General features: G+C 53.0%; 1 protein-coding gene across 1 annotated transcript in view; it reads left to right on the plus strand.

Annotated features, from left to right (window-relative positions):
* Positions 1-9,617: 9,617 nt before the first annotated feature.
* The window catches only part of LOC140488079 (somatomedin-B and thrombospondin type-1 domain-containing protein), a 299,120-nt gene continuing 287,901 nt past the window's right edge, over positions 9,618-20,836 (plus strand). Inside the window, exon 1 of the mRNA XM_072587795.1 lies at positions 9,618-10,157. Within this exon, the coding sequence (XP_072443896.1) occupies positions 9,917-10,157 (241 nt within the window). The 5' untranslated portion in view covers positions 9,618-9,916. The remainder of the gene's footprint in view (positions 10,158-20,836) is intronic.

The raw sequence follows: 20,836 nt of genomic DNA on the forward strand, positions 1-20,836 counted from the left end.
TTCAGGCTCAGATTGCGAACTTGGGCCTGAGCTCCTGATCAGGAAACGACCTTTCCGAGTCGAGGGACGGCTCATTTTCACACCAAGCCTGAACAGGAAAAGGCAGCACTCCTGCTGGCCGATGCCATCAGCTGGCAGAGCAGCTCGGTAATGAGTGATTGGCACTGCCAACAGACTCTCCTTTCTTCTCCCCCAGACAAAACCCTTTTCAGTAGTTTGGCAGAGATCGAGGGTGAGACCGACGAACAGGAATTTGCATTTCATCCCCTTGTTTGAACGACTCTGCAAGTGTCTGTGTAGCTTGGAATTGACCTTAGATTGATCCCTTTTTTTCTTGGGAAGGTTTTGTCATACTGGCCTGGGAACTGCATTCTCCAATCTCCAGTTCAAATCTTACGTCTAACCATTGACTAGGCACAAATCCTTCCTCTCTGAACTCTTGTCCACAATAGACATGTTTCATTGTGTTGTGGCTTCTGTGTTGCTTTTGAAATACAACGTCCCTAGTTATGTAAAATTATTGAAACGAATGGTAAAAGACTCTTCTGTTTGGTTATCTTTCTCTCACACGTGCACACACACACTCACGTCTCTGAACTGGAAGATTGTGGGATTAAGACCCTCTCCCGAAATTGGATTCATCATTAAAGAGATGTCCCAGTGTGCTTTCATCTACAAAAAGATCTGATGGCGTTGTTTGAAAAACAAGAGTGTCTGTCCATAACATCCCCTTAACCAACTTCAGTCATGTAGATTAAAAGGAGGATTTTGCAAATACGTGAAATCATAGAGTCTTAGAGATGTACAGCACGGAAACAGACCCTTCGGTTCAACCCGTCCATGCCGACCAGATATCCCAACCCAATCTAGTCCCATTTGCCAACACTTGGCCCATATCCCTCTAAACATTTGAAATAAAAATAGAAAGTGCTTGAGAAACTCAGCAGTTATCGCAGCATCTATGAAGAGAGAAAGAGTGTTAGTATTTTGAGTCCAAATGGACAGAGGGTAATGGTGGAGGGTCGTTTTTCAGACGGGAGGCCTATGACCAGTGAAGTGCCACAGCATCGGTGCTGGGTCCACTACGTTTTGTCCTAGGAGGTATAGTTAATAAGTTTGCAGATGACACCAAAATTGGAGGTGTAGTGGACAGCAAAGAAGGTTACCTCTGAGTCCAACAGGATCTTGATCAGATGGGCCAATGGGCTGAGGAATGGCAGATGGAGTTTAATTTAGATAAATGTGAGGTGCTGCATTTTGGGAAAGCAAATCTTAACAGGACTTCTACACTTAATGGTAAGGTCCTGGGGAGTGTTGCTGAACAAAGAGACCTTGGAGTGCAGGTTCATAGCTCCTTGAAAGTGGAGTCCCAGGTAGATAGGATAGTGAGGAAGGTGTTTGGTATGCTTTCCTTTATTGGTCAAAGTACTGAGTAACAGATTTGGGAGGTCATGTTGCTGCTGTACGGGACGTTGGTTGGACCACTTTAGGAATACTGCGTACAATTCTGGTCTCCTTCCTATCGGAAAGATGTTGTGAAACTTGAAAGGGTTCAGAAAAGATTTACAAGGATGTTGCCAGGGTTGGAGGATCTGAGCTACAGGGAGAGGCTGAACAGGCTGGGGCTGTTTACCCTGGAGCATCGGAGGCTGAGGGGTGACCTTATAGAGGTTTATAAAATCATGAGGGAATGGGTAGGGTAAATAATCAAGGTCTTTTTTGCTGGGGTGAGGGAGTTCAGAACCAGTGGGTATAGGTTTAGGGTGAGAGGGGAAAGATTTAAAAGGAAGCTGAGGGGTAACTTTTTTGCACAGAGGATGGTACGTGTAGGGAACGAGCTGCCAGAGGAAGAGGAGGCTGGTACAATTACAACATTTAAAAGATATTTGGATGGGTACATTAATAGGAAGGTTTTGGAGGGATATGGGCCAAGTGCTGGCAAATGGGACTAGATTAATTTAGGATATCTGGCCAGCATGGATGAGTTAAATGGAAGGGTCTGTTTCTGAGCTGTACATCTCTATGACTCTACAATTTCATAGCTTTTCTTCAGAATTGAGATAAACTGGTGACAGTTCAACAGATTATAGAGTCATTAGTTACATTGCTGTTTTTGAGACATTATCATGTTTTCTCTACATTACAAAGATCCTACAGAAATCCAACGACATAGTGCTCTGGGTCAGCCTAATATTGTGAAAGGTGCTATTTAAATGTAAACCTTGTGTCCTTACATGATGAGTGAAAGAAGTCACCACATTCTTACCAGACGTGTCGTTGGAGAGAAACGACTGGTGGTGGTTTAACCGAAGGGTCACCACGCCTCAGGTGAGGGGAAAGGTTGAGAACGAGAGCACGGGCAGTAGTGACCCACAGGCAGTGCAGAAATAGCACCCACACTGTTGTTATCACTCAGTATCTCAAACCACCCATCCAAGGTAATCAAGCCCCATTTCACAATGGGTGCACACTTTGTAGCAGATAACAGAATATGTCCTTAAATAAAAACAGAGAACACTAGAGAAACTCAACAGGCCTGGCAGCATTTGTACAGAGAGAAAAAGAGTTCATGTTTGGAATCCCTTCTTCATTCTCTCCACAGATGCTACAGACCTGCTGAGTTTCTCCAGCAGTCTCTGGGTTCATTCCAGATTTCTAGCATCCATGATATTTTGCATTTATTAGAAATCTCTTTTCAAGAGCTTCCGAGGGGATTAGAATTAGGTTTTATTGACAGACGTACTCAAGTACAGGGCTACATGAGTATCATTGAATCCCTACAACAGGCCAACCATCCCATTGAGGCCATGTCTACCCATACCCCCACCCTCTCCCTGGAACCTGCATTTAACCCACCGAGCCTGGATATGGGCATTTAGCACCTAACCTGCACATAGATTCATGCAGCATGGAAACAGTGAATGCCGAACATAATCCCAAACTAAACTAGTCCCACCAGCCCACTCCTGGCCACAATCCCTCCAAACCTTTCCTCTTCATGTGTCTATCCAAATATCTCATAAATTGTTGTAATTCTACTTGCGTTCACCACTTCCTCAGGAAGTTCATTCCACACATGAACCGCACTTTGTGTAAAAATGTTGCCTCTTCCGTCGTTTTTCAATCTCTCTCCTCAAGGAGGTGCGTTCCCCCCCCCCCCCCCCCCCCCCCCCCCAGTCCCCCAGCCTTGAAATACAGACTGTGGGAGCACGTCCACATAGTCACCCTAGGCTGAGGCAACACTGAACACTACGCTGCCCTCAGTGGGAAGTGTACACAGTCACCATTCCCGGCGCCATCTTAGGTACAATGGTGCCTAGGTACAAAACCTTAGGTAAAAACAATGACTGCAGATGCTGGAAACCAGAGTCTAGATTAGACTGGTGCTGGAAAAGCACAGCAGTTCAGGCAGCATCCGAGGAGCAGGAAAATCGACGTTTCGGGCAAAAGCCCCTTCATCAGGAATACAGGCAGAGAGCCTGAAGGGTGGGAAGATAAATGAGAGGAGGGTGGGGGTGGGGAGAAAGTAGCATAGAGTACAATAGGTGAGTGGGGGAGGGGATGAAGGTGATAGGTCAGGGAGGAGAGGGTGGAGTGGATAGGTGGAAAAGAAGATAGGCAGGTAGGACAAGTCATGGGGACAGTGCTGAGTTGGAAGTTTGGAACTGGGGTGAGGTGGGGGAAGGGGAAATGAGGAAACTGTCCACATTGATGCCCTGGGGTTGAAGTGTTCCGAGGCGGAAGATGAGGCGTTCTTCCTCCGGGCGTCTGGTGGTGAGGGAGCGGCGGTGAAGGAGGCCCAGGACCTCCATGTCCTATGCAGAGTGGGAGGGGGAGTTGAAATGTTGGGCCACAGGGTGGTGGGGTTGATTGGTGCGGGTGTCTCGGAGATGTTCCCTAAAGCGCTCTGCTAGGAGGCGCCCAGTCTCCCCAATGTAGAGGTGACTGCATCGGGAGCAACGGATACAATAAATGATATTAGTGGATGTGCAGGTAAAACTTTGATGGATGTAGAAGGCTCCTTTAGGGCCTTGGATGGAGGTGAGGGAGGAGGTGGGGGCGCAGGTTTTACAGTTCCTGCGGTGACAGGGGAAAGGTGCCAGGATGGGAGGGTGGGTTGTAGGGGGGTGTGGACCTGACCAGGTAGTCACTGAGGGAACGGTCTTCGCGGAAGGGGGTGGGGAGGGAAATATATCCCTGGTGGTGGTGGGGGGCTTTAGATAAAGGGGGTGAGGGGTTAGGGTGGTATGGTGGGGATAGGTGAACACGGGTAGAGGGTACGACCTGGTTGGTGAATGGGAGGAATGAATCTAATTAGTAGCAGGGAGCAGTGGGGGGGAGCTGGGAAGGGAGTCGGGGGAGGGGGAGGGAGGTTATTTGAAAGTGGAGAACTCAGTATTGAATCCCGCAGGCTGTAGGCTGCCCAGGCAGGAGCTGAGGTGTTGTTCCTCCAATTTGCGGTTTGATTCGTTGCGGCAAAGGAGGAGGCCAACGTTGGTCATGTCGGAGGGGGAGGGGGAAGGGGAATTAAAATAGGCTGTGACTAGGAGGTCAGGGCCCAACTGATACTCCCATTGTCAAGGGTAAGGTGGGGGTGCAGGGGGTGGGGGTTGGGGGGGATGTACCTGGACTGAAGACTGTTGTCAGCAGGAAGGATGAGGAGGGGAGGTGGTATGTGACAGTCTTATTACAAAAAATTAAAAATCACACAACACCAGGTTATGGTCCAACAGGTTTAATTGGAAGCACTAGCTTTCGGAGCGACGTTCCTTCATCAGGTGATAGTCATTATTACAAAAAAAATGACTTTCAGTCCTTGCTTCAAGTGGGTCTAACTGGCACACTGAAAAATAATCTCACTGTGAAGTTCAATTCATGTGAAATGTTTATACAGCAGCATTCACTGTGGCCACATGGTTCACAGGTATATTGTAATGTGGAAAAATAGAGTCATGGAGCTGTACAGCACAGAAACAGACTCTTTGGTCCAACCTGTCCATGCAACCAGATATCCCAACCTAATCTAGTCCCCTTTGCCAGCACTTGGCCCATATCCCTCCAAACCCTTCCTATTCACATACCCATCCAGATGCCTTTTAAATGCTGTAATTGTACCAGCCTCCACCACTTCCTCTGGCAGCTCATTCCATAGACACACCACCCTCTGTGTGAAAAAGTTGCCCCTTAGGTGTCTTTTATATCTTTCCCCTCTCACCCTAAGCCTGTACCCACCAGTCTATTTACCCTCTCCATGCCCTTCATGATTTTATAAACCTCTATAAGGCCCCCTCTCAGCCTCTGATGCTCCAGGGCAATGCTGCATTCATGAGGTTCCAATTAGCTCCAAGTGACAGAGCAGCTATTTGCAAAGCGCCCCTTGTCCTGCGCTCCACACGTGCCCCGTCGAGTTTATTAATAGAATGGTCTATTAATGAAGTTGTAACACTTGAAGTTTCGCCTGGACGTGGGTGTGAAACTGATTCTGCAGAGTTTCCTGGGCACATCCAACACTGCTCCACCTCCAGAATGTTCACTGACTGGGAATAGTGATGATGCAGGGCTCCTGGTCCAAACCACAACCAGCGAATAAGGAGGTGGGCTTTAGTAAACACACTGGCCTTGGTCTCTCTCTCTTCAGCTGTGAAATAGGTGGGCAATGCTGTCTTCCTGCAGCTGGTTACCACTTTAATGAGAGAGAGGGAGTGCAACCCTTTAATTTTTAATTAGTATTCCCAGCTAGCCCCTCTCCCAGAATGATAAGGTCTGCTGCCTTCATTATTTTGAGAATCTACCATTAACAGGAATGGAAATGGATCAGGCTGATACAAAGGGATGTGGGAGGTTAGAATATTCTCCCCCATTATCTTTATCTCACCCCCCCCTCCCCTGGACTGGAAAGCAAAATGTGGAAATGTGAAATGAAACAAAACAAAGTGCATCTGTGAAGAGGTGGGGAGAGAGAGAGAGACAGACAGACAGACAAAGGGCTGATAACTGAGAGGGTTGAAAGTAGAGCTAACTCTGATTTCTCTCCACTGATGCTACCAGACCTGCTGAGCTTCTCCAGTAATTTCTGCTTTAGTTTCTGATTTCCATTGTCCGCAGTTATAGGACTCATACAGCACGGAAAGAGACCCTTCGGTCCATCCAGTCCATGCCCAACATAATCCCAAACTAAACTAGTCTCACCTGCCTGCTCCTGGGCCATATCCCTCCAAACCTTTCCTCTTCATGTACTTATCCAAATGTATCCACGTCCACCACTTCCTCAGGAAGTTCGTTCCACACAGGAACCATCCTGTGTAAGAGATTTGCCCCTCGTGTCTTTTTTAAATCTCTCTCTCACCTTAAAAATGTGTCCCCTAGTCTTGAAATCTCCCATCCCAGGGAAAAGACAATTACCATTCACTCTATCCGTACCCCTCATTATTTTAGAAACTTGCACCGGATCGCCTCTCAACCTCCTACACTTCAGTGAAAAAAGTTCCAGCCTTTCTTTATAGCTCATTTGTGATTTTTTTTTTGTTTAATGTTCTGGGGACCTGAGTTCAAACCCAGTCATGGAAGGTACTGGAACTTGAATTGAAACTTGAAAAATCGAGAGTTACGAGATGATGGGAGGATTATCCGGGGGAAACTGTCAGGTGATGGAAATCTGCTGTTGTACACGTGACTCTGGGCACATCAAATATGACTGGCCCTTAGGCAAAACTAATACAGTGATAATGTCCCTGCCTCTGGATCTGGAGACTGGAGTTCAAGTCCTATCTACTCCTGAGGTGTGTAATAATATATCCAAGTAGGTTAATTAAATGTCAGCATTACTCTCACCCTGTGATTTTGTTTTATACTTAAAAATCCTGCTGAATTGGTTCATGTGGTCTCTGTGATTATTTAATGTGTACTATTGGGGTCAGGTATGGACAGAATTGACTCAGTGATGCTGAAAGGGTGATTGAGGGAAGTGCTATGAGGATAGATTGATAGGGTCAGGACTCCCTTGGAGAGAAGGAGGCTGAGGGGAGACCTACCAAAGGTTTTCAAAGTCTTGAGCGGGCTGGCTAGAAGAGATCAGGAGATGCTGTTCCCGATCACAAAAGGAAGAAAGAGGAGAGGACATAGATTTCAAGTCTGATTATCCACCTGGGAAGTTCCATGTGATATGTAACAGAAGCGAGGGTGATGTGTGTGGAACCAAGCAGGTGTTTAGGGTCTGGAATACATAGAAACAGAGAAACTAGGAACAGTTGTAGACCATTCAGCCCTACAGTCCAGGCTGGAAAAGGCAGAATCAATGGAGGTGTTTTAGAGGACATTGGATCATTTCAACAAAGAACAAACCAGCACATGAACGGACCCTTCGGCCCTCCCAGCCTGCGCCAATCCTGATCCTCTATCTAAATGTCTCACCTATTTTCTAAGGATCTGTATCCCTCTGCTCCCTGCCCTTTTATGTATCTGCCTAGATACATCTTAAATGATGCTATCGTGCCCACCTCTACCACCTCCGCTGGCAACGCCTTCCAGGCACCCACCACCCTCTGTGTAAATAACTTTCCACACATATCTCCCTAAATTTTTCCCCTCTCACTTTCAACTCATGACCCCCAGTCATTGAGTCCCCCTCTCTGGGGAGAGCTTCTTGCTATCCACCCTGTCTATACCTCTCATGATTTTGTAGGCCTCAATCAGGTCCCTCTCAACCTCCGACTTTCTAATGAAAATAATCCTAATCTACTCAACATCTCCTCATTCCTAGCGCCCTTCCATACCAGGCAACATCCTGGTGAACCTCCTCTGCACCCTCTCCGAATCGTTTTCTTTGGATATTGGAGTATTGAGACAAAAACAAGAGATTAGCTCTCGGTCTTGACACTCATTTGTAGAGCTCCTGCGGGAATGATGGGCCAAATGGCCTCCTCCAGTGCAGGAAGACTTCTATGATTCTGTGGGTTAGGATTAGGAGACCCATGCTCTGTTTGATGGATATTAATATAGCAATGGCATCTGTGCTGCATTGCTCTCTGATTAAGTATTGAACAGGAATGCTGTAATCTGTAACACATCTCAAAGACTTAGCGGAAAATTTATCAAGAAGTATCTGTAAGGTACAGTGCTCCTTTTTATAAAATGTCTGGAAAGAAAGGCTTCCACTGAGATTGTACTTGTCATGAGTGTGCTAGTAGGAGAGACTCCAACCCGAGGGCACTGCCTTAGGGTGAAAGGAAGATCTTTTGGAACAGTTATCCGGAAAAACGTCTTCAGCCAGAGAGTGGGGAATCTGTGGAATTCACTGCTACAGAAGGCTGAGGAGGCCAGGTCATTGAGTATATTTAAGACTGAGGTAGATAGGTTCTTGATTGTCAAGGGGATCAAGGGTTACAGGGAGAAAGCGGGAGAATGGGGTTGAGCAAATGATTAGCCATGATTGAATGGTGGAGCAGACTCGATGGGCTGAATGGCCCAATTTGTGCACCTGTGTCTTATGATCTTATAAGCTTGGGATGTCCCAAAATGTTTTACTCCCAAACCATGAAGTGTAAATACTGCTGTCATGTAGGAAATACAACATGTGCACAGCAAGCTCCCAAAAAAACCACAATGTCATACCATTGCCTTTCAGAGGGCTGGCAATGGTTCAATGGCTCAAATGGCCTCTTTTTTTGTGCTGTGCCATTTTACTTGCCATGGCTCAGCTCTGGGAAAGATATTGCCAGGCCAGGGCAGTGGTCAAGGTACATGGCAGGCACTATGTGAAGGGCAGTAATTCCTTGTGACACTCAGTCCAATTATTGTCCCTCAACCAGCTCCAGTTCTATGGGGAAAGAGACGGATGAACAAACCATTCAGATGGCTGCTAGTGCTAACTTCCCACTGAGAAAGCTAGGACAGACATGATGGGCTGAATGGCCCCCTCTCCATATCCATGCTAACCAACACAGGAATCTAACCAGCCTTATCCCATTCCCACTCTTACAGCCATTGCTCTTCAGGAGGACATCCAAGTTTGTTTTTTAGAATTAGAATCATCGAATTCTTACAGTGCAGGAAGAGGCCATTCAGCCCTTACCTAGCATCCCACCCAGCCCCAGCCCCCAACGTATCCCCATAGCCCCACATTCCCCATGGCTAATCCACCGAGTCTATACGTCCCAGGACACTTTTAGCACGGCCAACCCATCTAACCTGTGCACCTTTGGACTTATTATGAGAATTTCTGCCTCTATAACCCTTTGAGCCAGTGAATTCCTGTCTCCATCACCTCCAGAGGAGTGTACCCTCCTTGAATCCCCTCTGGACTCTCGCCCAAAATTGGACCTGGCTCACAACAGGTTTCACAAACTGATGGGGGTGGAAGGGTGCAGGACACTGGGCTGGGGGAGTGGGGAGGGGAGAAGGGGGATGCTGCAGGATTCTGGGTTGGGGGAATGGGGAGGGGGGATGCTGCAGGATTCTGGGTTGGGGGAATGGGGAGGGGGTGATGTTGCACGATTCTGGGCTGGGGGAGTGGGGGGGGGGGAATGCTGCAGGACACTCGGCTGGGGGGCGTGGGCGAATGATGAGACAAGCTGTCTTTGCTGTGCTGTGCTGTGCTGTGCGGTGAGCAGCAGGAGCTGGGCTTGCGGCTGTGACTCTTGAGTGTGGGCGCTAGGACCAGTGACAGGAGCCTTAGCTGGAGAGGCGGTCTGCAAGGGGCTCTGCTGAAGACTGACTGTGTTCGCTCACAGGAATCCCTCTCGATCCCAGCCATCGAGGATGCATTGAGCCCAGGGATCTGTGCAGGGAAAGGAACCCTTGTCACACACCACAGAGCGGGCTAACACTCAGAGAGAGGGAGACAGAGAGAGAGAGAGAGAGAGACATTCACCAACTTATGGTGAGCGGAGGTGGATTGTGAAGGGGGTGAGAGAGGGAGATGGGGAACCTGGTCTTGGGCAGGGCTGGTCTGCTCCTGTACTGGGGGGCACTGACCCTCTCCCTGGGGATGCACGGGGTCTCAGCCGGCTGCTATCACCGAGAGAACCCGAAATGCTGTCCCGGCAGGAATAACGAGTGCCAGGAGGTGAACAGGAGGCGGACACTGTGTTTCTGTGATGCTTACTGTCAGCAAACAGGGGACTGCTGTGAAGATTACCCCACGGTGTGTCAGATATCCGGTGAGTGATCCACGTGTGTCTCTGGGTGATGTGGACTGGAAATGGGTACAATGGGCTTGGGGATGAGTCAGGCAGCAATAGGAATGCAGTGAGAGTGGGGCAGAGACAAGAGAGAGAGTGAGAGTGGGGCAGAGAGTGAGAGTGGGGCAGAGAGTGAGAGTGGGGCAGAGAGTGAGAGTGGGGCAGAGAGAGAGAGTGAGAGTGGGGCAGAGAGAGAGAGTGAGAGTGGGGCAGAGTGAGAGTGAGAGGGGCAGAGAGGGAGACAGAGTGAGAATGGGGCAGAGAGAGTGAGAGAATGGGGCTGAGAGAGTGGGGCAGAGAGAGAGAGTGGGGAAGAGAGAGAGTGAGAGTGGGACAGAGAAGGGGGGAGAGTGGGGCAGAGAGAAAGACAGAGTGGAGCAGATAGAGAGAGAGAGAGTGGGAGGGGCAGAGGGTGGGAGGGGCAGAGAGAGTGAGAGTGGGAGGGGCCAAGAGAGAGTGAGAATGGGGCAGAGAGAGTGGGGCAGAGAGAGAGAGTGGGGCAGTGGGGCAGAGAGAGTGGGGCAGTGGGGCAGAGAGAGAGGGGCAGTGGGGCAGAGAGAGAGTGACAGTGGGGCAGAGAGAGTGAGAGAGGGGGAAGAGAGAGCGTAAGAGTGGGGCAGAGAGAGAGTGTGAGAGTGGGGCAGAGAGAGTGAGAGTGGGGCAGAGAGGGAGAGAGTGAGAGTGGATCAGAGAGAGGGAGAGTGGGGCAGACAGAGAGACAGACAGATAGAGTGAGACAGAGAGAGTGGGGCAGAGAGAGAGTGAGAGTGAGAGTGGGGCAGAGAGAGAGAGAGTGAGTGAGTGAGAGTGGGGCAGAGAGAGAGTGAGTGAGAGTGGGGCAGAGAGAGAAAGTGAGAGTGGGGCAGAGAGAGAGAGTGAGAGTGGGGCAGAGTGAGAGTGAGAGGGGCAGAGAGGGAGACAGAGTGAGAATGGGGCAGAGAGAGTGAGTGAGAGTGGGAAGAGAGAGAGTGAGAGTGGGACAGAGAAGGGGGGGAGAGTGGGGCAGAGAGAAAGACAGAGTGGAGCAGAGAGAGAGAGAGAGTGGGAGGGGCAGAGAGAATGGGAGGGGCAGAGAAAGTGAGAGTGGGAGGGGCCAAGAGAGAGTGAGAATGGGGGCAGAGAGAGTGGGGCAGAGAGAGAGAGTGGGGCAGTGGGGCAGAGAGAGAGAGTGGGGCAGTGGGGCAGAGAGAGTGGGGCAGATGGGGCAGAGAGAGTGGTGCAGTGGGGCAGAGAGAGAGGGGCAGTGGGGCAGAGAGAGAGTGACAGTGGGACAGAGAGAGTGAGAGAGGGGGAAGAGAGAGCGTAAGAGTGGGGCAGAGAGAGAGTGTGAGAGTGGGGCAGAGAGAGAGAGGGTGAGAGTGGGGCAGAGAGGGAGAGAGTGAGAGTGGATCAGAGAGAGGGAGAGTGGGGCAGACAGAGAGACAGAGACAGATAGAGTGAGACAGAGACAGTGGGGCAGAGAGAGAGTGAGAGTGGGGCAGAGAGAGAGAGAGAGAGTGAGTGAGAGTGGGGCAGAGAGAGAAAGTGAGAGTGGGGCAGAGAGAGAAAGTGAGAGTGGGGCAGAGAGAGAAAGTGAGAGTGGGGCAGAGAGAGAGAGTGAGTGAGAGTGGGGCAGAGAGAGAAAGTGAGAGTGGGGCAGAGAGAGAGGGTGAGTGAGAGTGGGGCAGAGAGTGAGAGTGAGTGAGAGTGGGGCAGAGAGAGTGAGAGAGTGGGGCAGAGTGAGAGAGTGGCAGAGAGAAAGAGAGAGAGAGTGGGGCAGAGAGAAAGAGAGAGAGAGTGGAGCACAGAGAGAGAGTGAGTGGGGCAGAGAGAGAGAGAGAGAGAGTGTGTGGGCAGAGAGAAAGAGAGAGTGTGGAGCAGAGAGAGTGAGTGAGAGTGGGGCTGAGAGAGAGAAAGAGAGTGAGACTGGGAGTGGGGCAGAGAGAGAGATAGAGAGTGGGGCAGAGTGAGAGTGAGAGCAGGGCAAAGAGAGAGAGAGAGAGAGAGAGAGTGGGACAGAGAAGGGGGGAGAGTGGGGCAGAGAGAAAGTTAGAGAGAGTGGGAGGCAGAGAGAGAGAGTGGGATTGGCAGAGTGAGAGTGAGCAGAGAGAGAGAGAGAGACAGAGTGAGAATGGGGCAGAGAGAGAGAGTGGGAGTGGGGCAGAGAGAGAGGAGAGTGAGAGTGGGGCCAAGAGAGAGAGAGAGTGAGAGTGGGGCCGAGAGAGAGAGAGAGAGTGAGAGTGGGGCCGAGTGAGAGAATGGAACAGAGAGAATGGAAGAGAGAGAGAATGGAACAGAGAGAAAGAGAGAGAGAGTGGAGCAGAGAGAGCAAGCGAGAGAGGGGCAGAGAGAGAGAGTGTGAGAGCAGCAGAGAGGGAGACAGAGTGAGAGTGGGGCAGAGAAGGAGAGAGTGAGAGTGGGGCAGAGAGAGAGTGGGAGTGGGGCAGAGAGAGAGAGTCGAGCAGAAAAAGAGAGAGAGAGTGGGCAGAGAGTGAGTGAGTGAGAGTGGAGCAGAGAGAGAGAGAGAGGGGCAGAGAGTGAGAGTGTGAGGGGGCAGAGAGGGAGACAGAGTGAGAGTGGGGCAGAGAGGGAGAGAGAGAGTGGAGCAGAGAGAGAGAGAGTGGAGCAGAGAGAGTGAGTGAGAGTGGGGCAGAGAGAGAGTGAGAGAGAGTGGAGCAGAGAGAGTGAGAGTGAGGCAGAGAGAGAGAGTGTGAGGGGCAGAGAGAGTTTGAGAGGGGCAGAGAGGGAGAGAGTGAGAGTGGGGAAGAGGGAGAGAGTGAGAGTGGGGCAGAGAGAGAGTGAGAGTGGGGCACAGAAAGAGAGTGAGAGTGGGGCAGAGAGAGAGAGAGAGAGAGAGTGAGAGAGTGGGGCAGAGAGAGAGAGAGAGAGAGAGAGTGGGGCAGAGAGAGAGTGAGAGTGGGGCCGTAGAGAGAGAGGTAGAGTGGGCCAAGAGAGAGAGGCAGAGAGAGAAAGAGAGTGGGAGTGGGGCAGAGAGAGTGAGTGGGAGTGGGGCAGAGAGAGAGAGAGAGAGAGAGAGTGGGGCAGAGAGAGAGAGGGAGAGAGAGAGTGGGGCAGAGAGAGAGGGAGAGAGAGAGTGGGGCAGAGAGAGAGGGAGAGTGGGCCGAGAGAGAAAGAGAGTGGGAGTGGGGGCAGAGAGATTGAGAGAGTGGGGCAGAGTGAGAGTGAGAGTGTGGCAGAGAGAAAGAGAGAGAGAGTGGAGCAGAGAGAAAAAGAGAGAGAGTGAGAGTGGGGCAGAGAGAGAGAAGGTGAGAGGGGCAGAGAGAGAGAGTGTGAGAGGGCAGAGAGGGGGACAGAGTGAGAGTGGGAGTGGGGCAGAGAGGGAGAGAGAGTGGCAGTGGGGCAGAGAGAGAGTGGGAGTGGGAGAGGGGCAGAGAGAGAGAGTAGGAGCGGGGCAGAGAGAGAGCGGGGCAGAGTGAGAGTGGAGCAGAGAGAAAGAGAGAGAGAGTCGAGCAGAGAGAGAGAGTGAGTGAGAGTTGGGCAGCGAGTGAGTGAGAGAGAGTGGGGCAGAGAGAGAGAGAATGAGAGGGGCAGAGAGGGAGACAGAGTGAGAGTGGGGCAGAGAGAGTGAGAGTGGGGAAAAAGAGAGAGAGAGAGAGAGAGTGAGGGGCAGAGAGAGAGAGAGAGAGAGAGAGAGTGAGAGTGGGGCCGAGAGAGAGAGAGAGAGTGAAGGCAGAGAGAGAGAGAGTGAGAGTGGGGCCGAGTGAGAGTGAGAGTGTGGCAGAGAGAAAGAGAGAGAGAGTGGAGCAGAGAGAAAGAGAGAGAGTGAGAATGGGGCAGAGAGAGCGAGAGAGAGAGAGAGAGTGAGAGGGGCAGAGAGAGAGAGAGTGAGAGGGGCAGAGAGAGAGAGTGAGAGTGGGGCAGAGAGAGAGAGAATGAGAGTGGGGCAGAGAGGGAGAGAGAGAGAGAGAGAGAGAGTGAGTGGGGCACAGAGAGAGAGAGAGAGTGTGTGAGTGGGACAGAGAGAGAGAGTGAGGGTGGGGCAGAGAGAGAGAGTGAGAGTGGGGCAGAGAGAGAGAGAGTGAGAGAGGGGCAGAGAGAGAGAGAGAGAGTGAGAGTGGGGCAGAGAGAGAGAGAGAGAGAGTGAGAGTGGGGCAGAGAGAGAGAGAGAGAGTGAGAGGGGCAGAGAGAGAGAGAGTGAGAGGGGCAGAGAGAGAGAGAGAGGGGCAGAGAGAGTGAGAGTGGGGCAGAGAGAGAGAGAGAATGAGAGTGGGGCAGAGAGGGAGAGAGAGAGAGAGAGTGGGGCACAGAGAGAGAGAGAGTGTGTGAGTGGGGCAGAGAGAGAGAGTGGGGCACAGAGAGAGAGAGTGTGTGAGTGGGGCAGAGAGAGAGAGTGAGAGTGGGGCAGAGAGAGAGAGGGGCAGAGAGAGAGAGTGAGTGTGGGGCAGAGAGTGAGAGCGGGGCAGAGTGAGAGTGAGAGTGGGGCAGAGAAGGGGGGAGAGTGGGGCAGAGAGAAAGATAGAGTGGGAGGGGCCGAGAGAGAGAGTAGGAGGGGCAGAGAGAGTGTGAGAGTGGGGCAGAGAGAGAGAGTGTGAGAGTGGGGCAGAGAGAGATAGTGTGAGAGTGCGGCAGAGAGAGAGTGTGAGAGTGGGGTAGAGAGAGAGAGTGAGAGAGTGGGGCAGAGAGAGAGAGTAAGAGAGTGGGGCAAAGAGAGATAGTGAGAGTGGGGCAGAGAGAGAGAGAGTGGGGCAGAGTGAGAGTGGGGCAGAGAGAGCGAGAGTGGGGCAGAGAGAGTGAGAGGGGCAGAGAGAGAGAGAGTGAGAGGTGCATAGAGAGAGAGTGGGAGTGGGGCAGAGAGAGTGTGGGAGTGGGGCAGAGAGAGAGAGAGTGGGGCAGAGTGAGAGTGTGGCAGAGAGAAAGAGAGAGAATGGAGCAGAGAGAGAGAGAGTGGGGCAGAGAGATTAAGAGAGCGGGGCAGAGTGAGAGTGGAGCAGAGAGAAAGAGAGAGTGAGAGTGGGGCAGAGAGAGAGAAGGTGAGAGGGGCAGAGAGGGGGACAGAGTGAGAGTGGGAGTGGGGCAGAGAGAGAGAGAGAGTGGGAGCGGAGCAGAGAGAGAGAGAGTGGAGCAGAGAGAGAGAGTGAGAGTGGGGCAGAGAGAGAGTGAGAGTGGGGCAGAGAGGGAGAGTGAGAGTGGGGCAGAGAGAGAGAGAGTGATAGGGGGCAGAGAGAGAGAGAGTGTGAGTGCGGCAGAGAGGGAGACAGTGAGAGTGGGGCAGAGTGAGAGTGGGAGTGGGGCAGAGAGTGAGTGAGTGAGAGTGGGGCAGAGAGAGAGAGAGGGGGGCAGAGAGAGAGAGAAAGAGGGGCAGAGAGAGAGAGTGAGAGTGGGGCAGAGAGGGAGAGAGGGAGAGTGGGGCAGAGAGAGAGTGAGTGAGAGTGGATAAGAGAGAGAGTGAGTGAGAGTGGGGCAGACAGAGAGAGTGAGAGTGAGGCAGAGAGAGAGTGAGTGAGAGTGGGGCAGAGAGAGAGAGAGTGTGAGGGGCAGAGAGAGTGTGAGGGGGCAGAGAGAGAGAGAGTGAGAGTGGGGAAGAGGGAGAGAGTGAGAGTGGGGCAGAGAGAGAGTGAGTGAGAGTGGGGCAGAGAGAGAGAGAGAGTGAGAGTGAGTGGGAGTGGGGCAGAGACAGAGAGAGAGAGTGAGAGTGGGGCAGAGAGAGAGTGAGAGTGGGGCAGAGAGGGAGAGTGAGAGTGGGGCAGAGAGAGAGAGAGTGATAGGGGCAGAGAGAGAGAGAGTGTGAGTGCGGCAGAGAGGGAGACAGTGAGAGTGGGGCAGAGTGAGAGTGGGAGTGGGGCAGAGAGTGAGTGAGTGAGAGTGGGGCAGAGAGAGAGAGAGGGGGGCAGAGAGAGAGAGAAAGAGGGGCAGAGAGAGAGAGTGAGAGTGGGGCAGAGAGGGAGAGAGGGAGAGTGGGGCAGAGAGAGAGTGAGTGAGAGTGGATAAGAGAGAGAGTGAGTGAGAGTGGGGCAGACAGAGAGAGTGAGAGTGAGGCAGAGAGAGAGTGAGTGAGAGTGGGGCAGAGAGAGAGAGAGTGTGAGGGGCAGAGAGAGTGTGAGGGGGCAGAGAGAGAGAGAGTGAGAGTGGGGAAGAGGGAGAGAGTGAGAGTGGGGCAGAGAGAGAGTGAGTGAGAGTGGGGCAGAGAGAGAGAGAGAGTGAGAGTGAGTGGGAGTGGGGCAGAGACAGAGAGAGAGAGTGAGAGAGTGGGGCAGAGAGAGAGAGAGAGTGTGGGGCCAAGAGAGAGAGAGAGAGAGAGAGTGGGGCAGAGAGATTAAGAGAGCGGGGCAGAGTGAGAGTGAGAGTGTGGCAGAGAGAAAGAGAGAGAGAGTGGGGCAGAGAGGGAGAGAGTGAGAGTGGGGCAGAGAGAGAGCGAGAGTGAGAGTGGGGCAGAGAGAGAGAGAGAGGGGGAGTGGGGCAGAGAGAGAGTGTGGGAGTGGGGCAGAGAGAGAGAGAGAGTGGGGCAGAGTGAGTGTGTGGCAGAGAGAAAGAGAGAGAGAATGGAGCAGAGAGAAAGGGAGAGAGAGTGGGGCAGAGAGAGCAAGAGTGAGAGTGGGGCAGAGAGAGCAAGAGTGAGAGTGGGGCAGAGAGAGTGAGAGTGGGGCAGAGAGAGTGAGAGTGGGGCAGAGAGAGTGAGAGTGAGAGGGGCAGAGAGAGAGAGTGTGAGAGGGGCAGAGAGAGAGACAGAGTGAGAGTGGGGCAGAGAGGGAGACAGAGTGAGAGTGGGGCAGAGAGAGAGAGTGGGAGTGGGGCAGAGAGAGAGAGTGGGAGTGGGGCAGAGAGAGAGAGTGGGAGTGGGGCAGAGAGAGAGAGTGGGAGTGGGGCAGAGAGAAAGAGAGAGAGAGTGAGGCAGAGAGAGAGAGTGGGAGTGGGGCAGAGAGAGTGAGTGAGAGTGGAGCAGAGAGATAGAGTGAGAGTGGGGCAGAGAGGGAGAGAGTGAGAGTGGGGCAGAGAGAGAGTGAGTGAGAGTGGGGCAGAGTGAGAGTGGAGCAGAGAGAAAGAGAGAGAGAGTGAGGCAGAGAGAGAGAGTGGGAGTGGGGCAGAGAGAGTGAGTGAGAGTGGAGCAGAGAGATAGAGTGAGAGTGGGGCAGAGAGGGAGAGAGTGAGAGTGGGGCAGAGAGTGAGTGAGTGAGAGTGGGGCAGAGAGTGAGTGAGTGAGAGTGGGGCAGAGAGAGAGAGAGAGAGGGGCAGAGAGAGAGAGTGTGAGGGGGCAGAGAGGGAGACAGAGTGAGAGTGGGGCAGAGAGGGAGAGAGTGAGAGTGGGGCAGAGAGAGTGAGTGAGAGTGGATAAGAGAGAGAGTGAGTGAGAGTGGGGCAGACAGAGAGAGTGAGAGTGAGGCAGAGAGAGAGAGAGAGAGTGAGAGAGTGGGGCAGAGAGAGAGAGAGAGAGAGTGTGGGGCCGAGAGAGAGAGAGAGAGAGTGGGGCAGAGAGATTAAGAGAGCGGGGCAGAGTGAGAGTGAGAGTGTGGCAGAGAGAAAGAGAGAGAGAGTGTGAGAGTGGGGCAGAGAGAGAGAAGGTGAGAGGGGCAGAGAGAGAGAGAGAGAGAGAGTGAGAGGGGGACAGAGTGAGAGTGGAGTGGGGCAGAGAGAGAGAGAGAGTGGGAGCGGAGCAGAGAGAGAGCGGGGCAGAGTGAGAGTGGGGCAGAGAGAAAGAGAGAGAGAGTGGAGCAGAGAGAGAGAGTGAGAGTTGGGCAGATAGAGAGAGAGTGAGAGCGGGACAGAGAGAGAGAGAGAGAGAGCGAGAGTCGGGCAGTGAGAGCGAGAGTCGGGCAGAGAGAGTGAGAGGGGCGGAGAGAGAGAGAGTGTGAGAGTGGGTCCGAGAGAGAGAGAGAGAGAGAGAGCGGGGCAGAGTGAGAGTGTGGCAGAGAGAGAGAGTGGAGCAGAGAGAAAGAGAGAGAGAGTGAGAGAGGGGCAGAGAGAGCGAGAGTGAGAGAGGGGCAGAGAGAGCGAGAGTGAGAGTGGGGCAGAGAGAGAGAGAGTGAGAGGGGCAGAGAGAGAGAGTGAGTGGGGCAGAGAGAGAGAGAATGAGAGTGGGGGCAGAGAGGGAGAGAGAGAGAGAGAGTGGGGCAAAGAGAGAGAGTGCGACAGTGGGGCAGAGAGAGAGAGTGTGAGAGTGGGGTAGAGAGAGAGAGTGTGAGAGTGGGGTAGAGAGAGAGAGTGGGGCAGAGAGAGAGTGTGTGAGAGTGAGGTAGAGGGAGAGAGTGGGGCAGAGAGTGAGAGTGGGGCAGAGAGAGAGGGACACAGAGAGAGAGAGTGTGTGAGTGGGGCAGAGAGAGAGAGTGAGAGTGGGGCAGAGAGAGAGAGTGAGAGTGGGGCAGAGAGAGAGAGTGAGAGTGGGGCAGAGAGAGAGTGAGAGTGGGGCACAGAGAGAGAGAGAGAGAGAGAGGGGCAGAGAGAGAGAGTGAGTGTGGGCAGAGAGGGAGAGAGTGAGAGTGGGGCAGAGAGAGAGTGAGTGAGAGTGGGGCAGAGTGAGAGTGGAGCAGAGAGAAAGAGAGAGAGAGTGAGGCAGAGAGAGAGAGTGGGAGTGGGGCAGAGAGAGTGAGTGAGAGTGGAGCAGAGAGATAGAGTGAGAGTGGGGCAGAGAGGGAGAGAGTGAGAGTGGGGCAGAGAGTGAGTGAGTGAGAGTGGGGCAGAGAGTGAGTGAGTGAGAGTGGGGCAGAGAGAGAGAGAGAGAGGGGCAGAGAGAGAGAGTGTGAGGGGGCAGAGAGGGAGACAGAGTGAGAGTGGGGCAGAGAGGGAGAGAGTGAGAGTGGGGCAGAGAGAGTGAGTGAGAGTGGATAAGAGAGAGAGTGAGTGAGAGTGGGGCAGACAGAGAGAGTGAGAGTGAGGCAGAGAGAGAGAGAGAGAGTGAGAGAGTGGGGCAGAGAGAGAGAGAGAGAGAGTGTGGGGCCGAGAGAGAGAGAGAGAGTGGGGCAGAGAGATTAAGAGAGCGGGGCAGAGTGAGAGTGAGAGTGTGGCAGAGAGAAAGAGAGAGAGAGTGTGAGAGTGGGGCAGAGAGAGAGAAGGTGAGAGGGGCAGAGAGAGAGAGAGAGAGTGAGAGGGGGACAGAGTGAGAGTGGGAGTGGGGCAGAGAGAGAGAGAGAGTGGGAGCGGAGCAGAGAGAGAGCGGGGCAGAGTGAGAGTGGGGCAGAGAGAAAGAGAGAGAGAGTGGAGCAGAGAGAGAGAGTGAGAGTTGGGCAGATAGAGAGAGAGTGAGAGCGGGACAGAGAGAGAGAGAGAGAGAGAGCGAGAGTCGGGCAGTGAGAGCGAGAGTCGGGCAGAGAGAGTGAGAGGGGCAGAGAGAGAGAGAGAGTGAGAGTGGGTCCGAGAGAGAGAGAGAGAGAGAGAGAGAGCGGGGCAGAGTGAGAGTGTGGCAGAGAGAGAGAGTGGAGCAGAGAGAAAGAGAGAGAGAGTGAGAGAGGGGCAGAGAGAGCGAGAGTGAGAGAGGGGCAGAGAGAGCGAGAGTGAGAGTGGGGCAGAGAGAGAGAGAGTGAGAGGGGCAGAGAGAGAGAGTGAGTGGGGCAGAGAGAGAGAGAATGAGAGTGGGGCAGAGAGGGAGAGAGAGAGAGAGAGTGGGGCAAAGAGAGAGAGTGCGACAGTGGGGCAGAGAGAGAGAGTGTGAGAGTGGGGTAGAGAGAGAGAGTGTGAGAGTGGGGTAGAGAGAGAGAGTGGGGCAGAGAGAGAGTGTGTGAGAGTGAGGTAGAGGGAGAGAGTGGGGCAGAGAGTGAGAGTGGGGCAGAGAGAGAGGGACACAGAGAGAGAGAGTGTGTGAGTGGGGCAGAGAGAGAGAGTGAGAGTGGGGCAGAGAGAGAGAGTGAGAGTGGGGCAGAGAGAGAGAGTGAGAGTGGGGCAGAGAGAGAGTGAGAGTGGGGCACAGAGAGAGAGAGAGAGAGGGGCAGAGAGAGAGAGTGAGTGTGGGCAGAGAGGGAGACAGAGTGAGAGTGGGGCAGTGAGAGAGAGTGAGAGTGGGGCAGAGAGAGTGAGAGTGGGGCAGAGAGAGTGAGAGTGGGGCAGAGAGAGAGAGAGAGTGGGACGGAGAAGGGGGAAGAGTGGGGCAGAGAGAAAGATAGAGAGAGTGGGAGGGGCAGAGAGAGTAGGAGGGGCAGAGAGAGAGAGTAGGAGGGGCAGAGAGAGAGTGAGAGTGGGGCAGAGAGAGAGAGTGAGAGTGGGGCAGAGAGGGAGAGAGAGAGAGAGAGTGGGGCAGAGAGAGAGAGTGTGAGAATGGGGTAGAGAGAGAGAGTGAGAGAGTGGGGCAGAGAGAGAGAGTACGAGAGTGGGGCAAAGATAGATAGTGAGAGTGGGTCGGGGCAGAGAGAGAGAGTGAGAGTGGGGCAGAGAGAGAGAGAGAGTGGGGCAGAGAGAGTGGGGCAGAGTGAGAGTGAGATCGGGGCAGAGTGAGAGTGAGAGCGGGACAGAGTGAGAGCGGGGCAAAGAGATAGAGAGAGTGGGACAGAGAAGGGGGGAGAGTGGGACAGAGAAGGGGGGAGAGTGGGGCAGAGAGAAAGATAGAGAGAGTGGGGTGGGGCAGAAAGGGAGAGTGAGAGTGGGGCAGAGAGAGACCGAGAGTGGGGCAGAGAGAGAGAGAGTGGGAGTGGGGCAGAGAGAGAGAGAAAGTGGGAGTGGGGCAGAGAGTGAGAGAGTGGGGCAGAGAGAGAGTGGGGCCAAGAGAGAGAAAGTGAGAGTGGGGCCGAGAGAGAGAG

This window comes from Chiloscyllium punctatum, chromosome 17, assembly GCF_047496795.1.
Source record: "Chiloscyllium punctatum isolate Juve2018m chromosome 17, sChiPun1.3, whole genome shotgun sequence".
Lineage (NCBI taxonomy): Eukaryota > Metazoa > Chordata > Chondrichthyes > Orectolobiformes > Hemiscylliidae > Chiloscyllium > Chiloscyllium punctatum.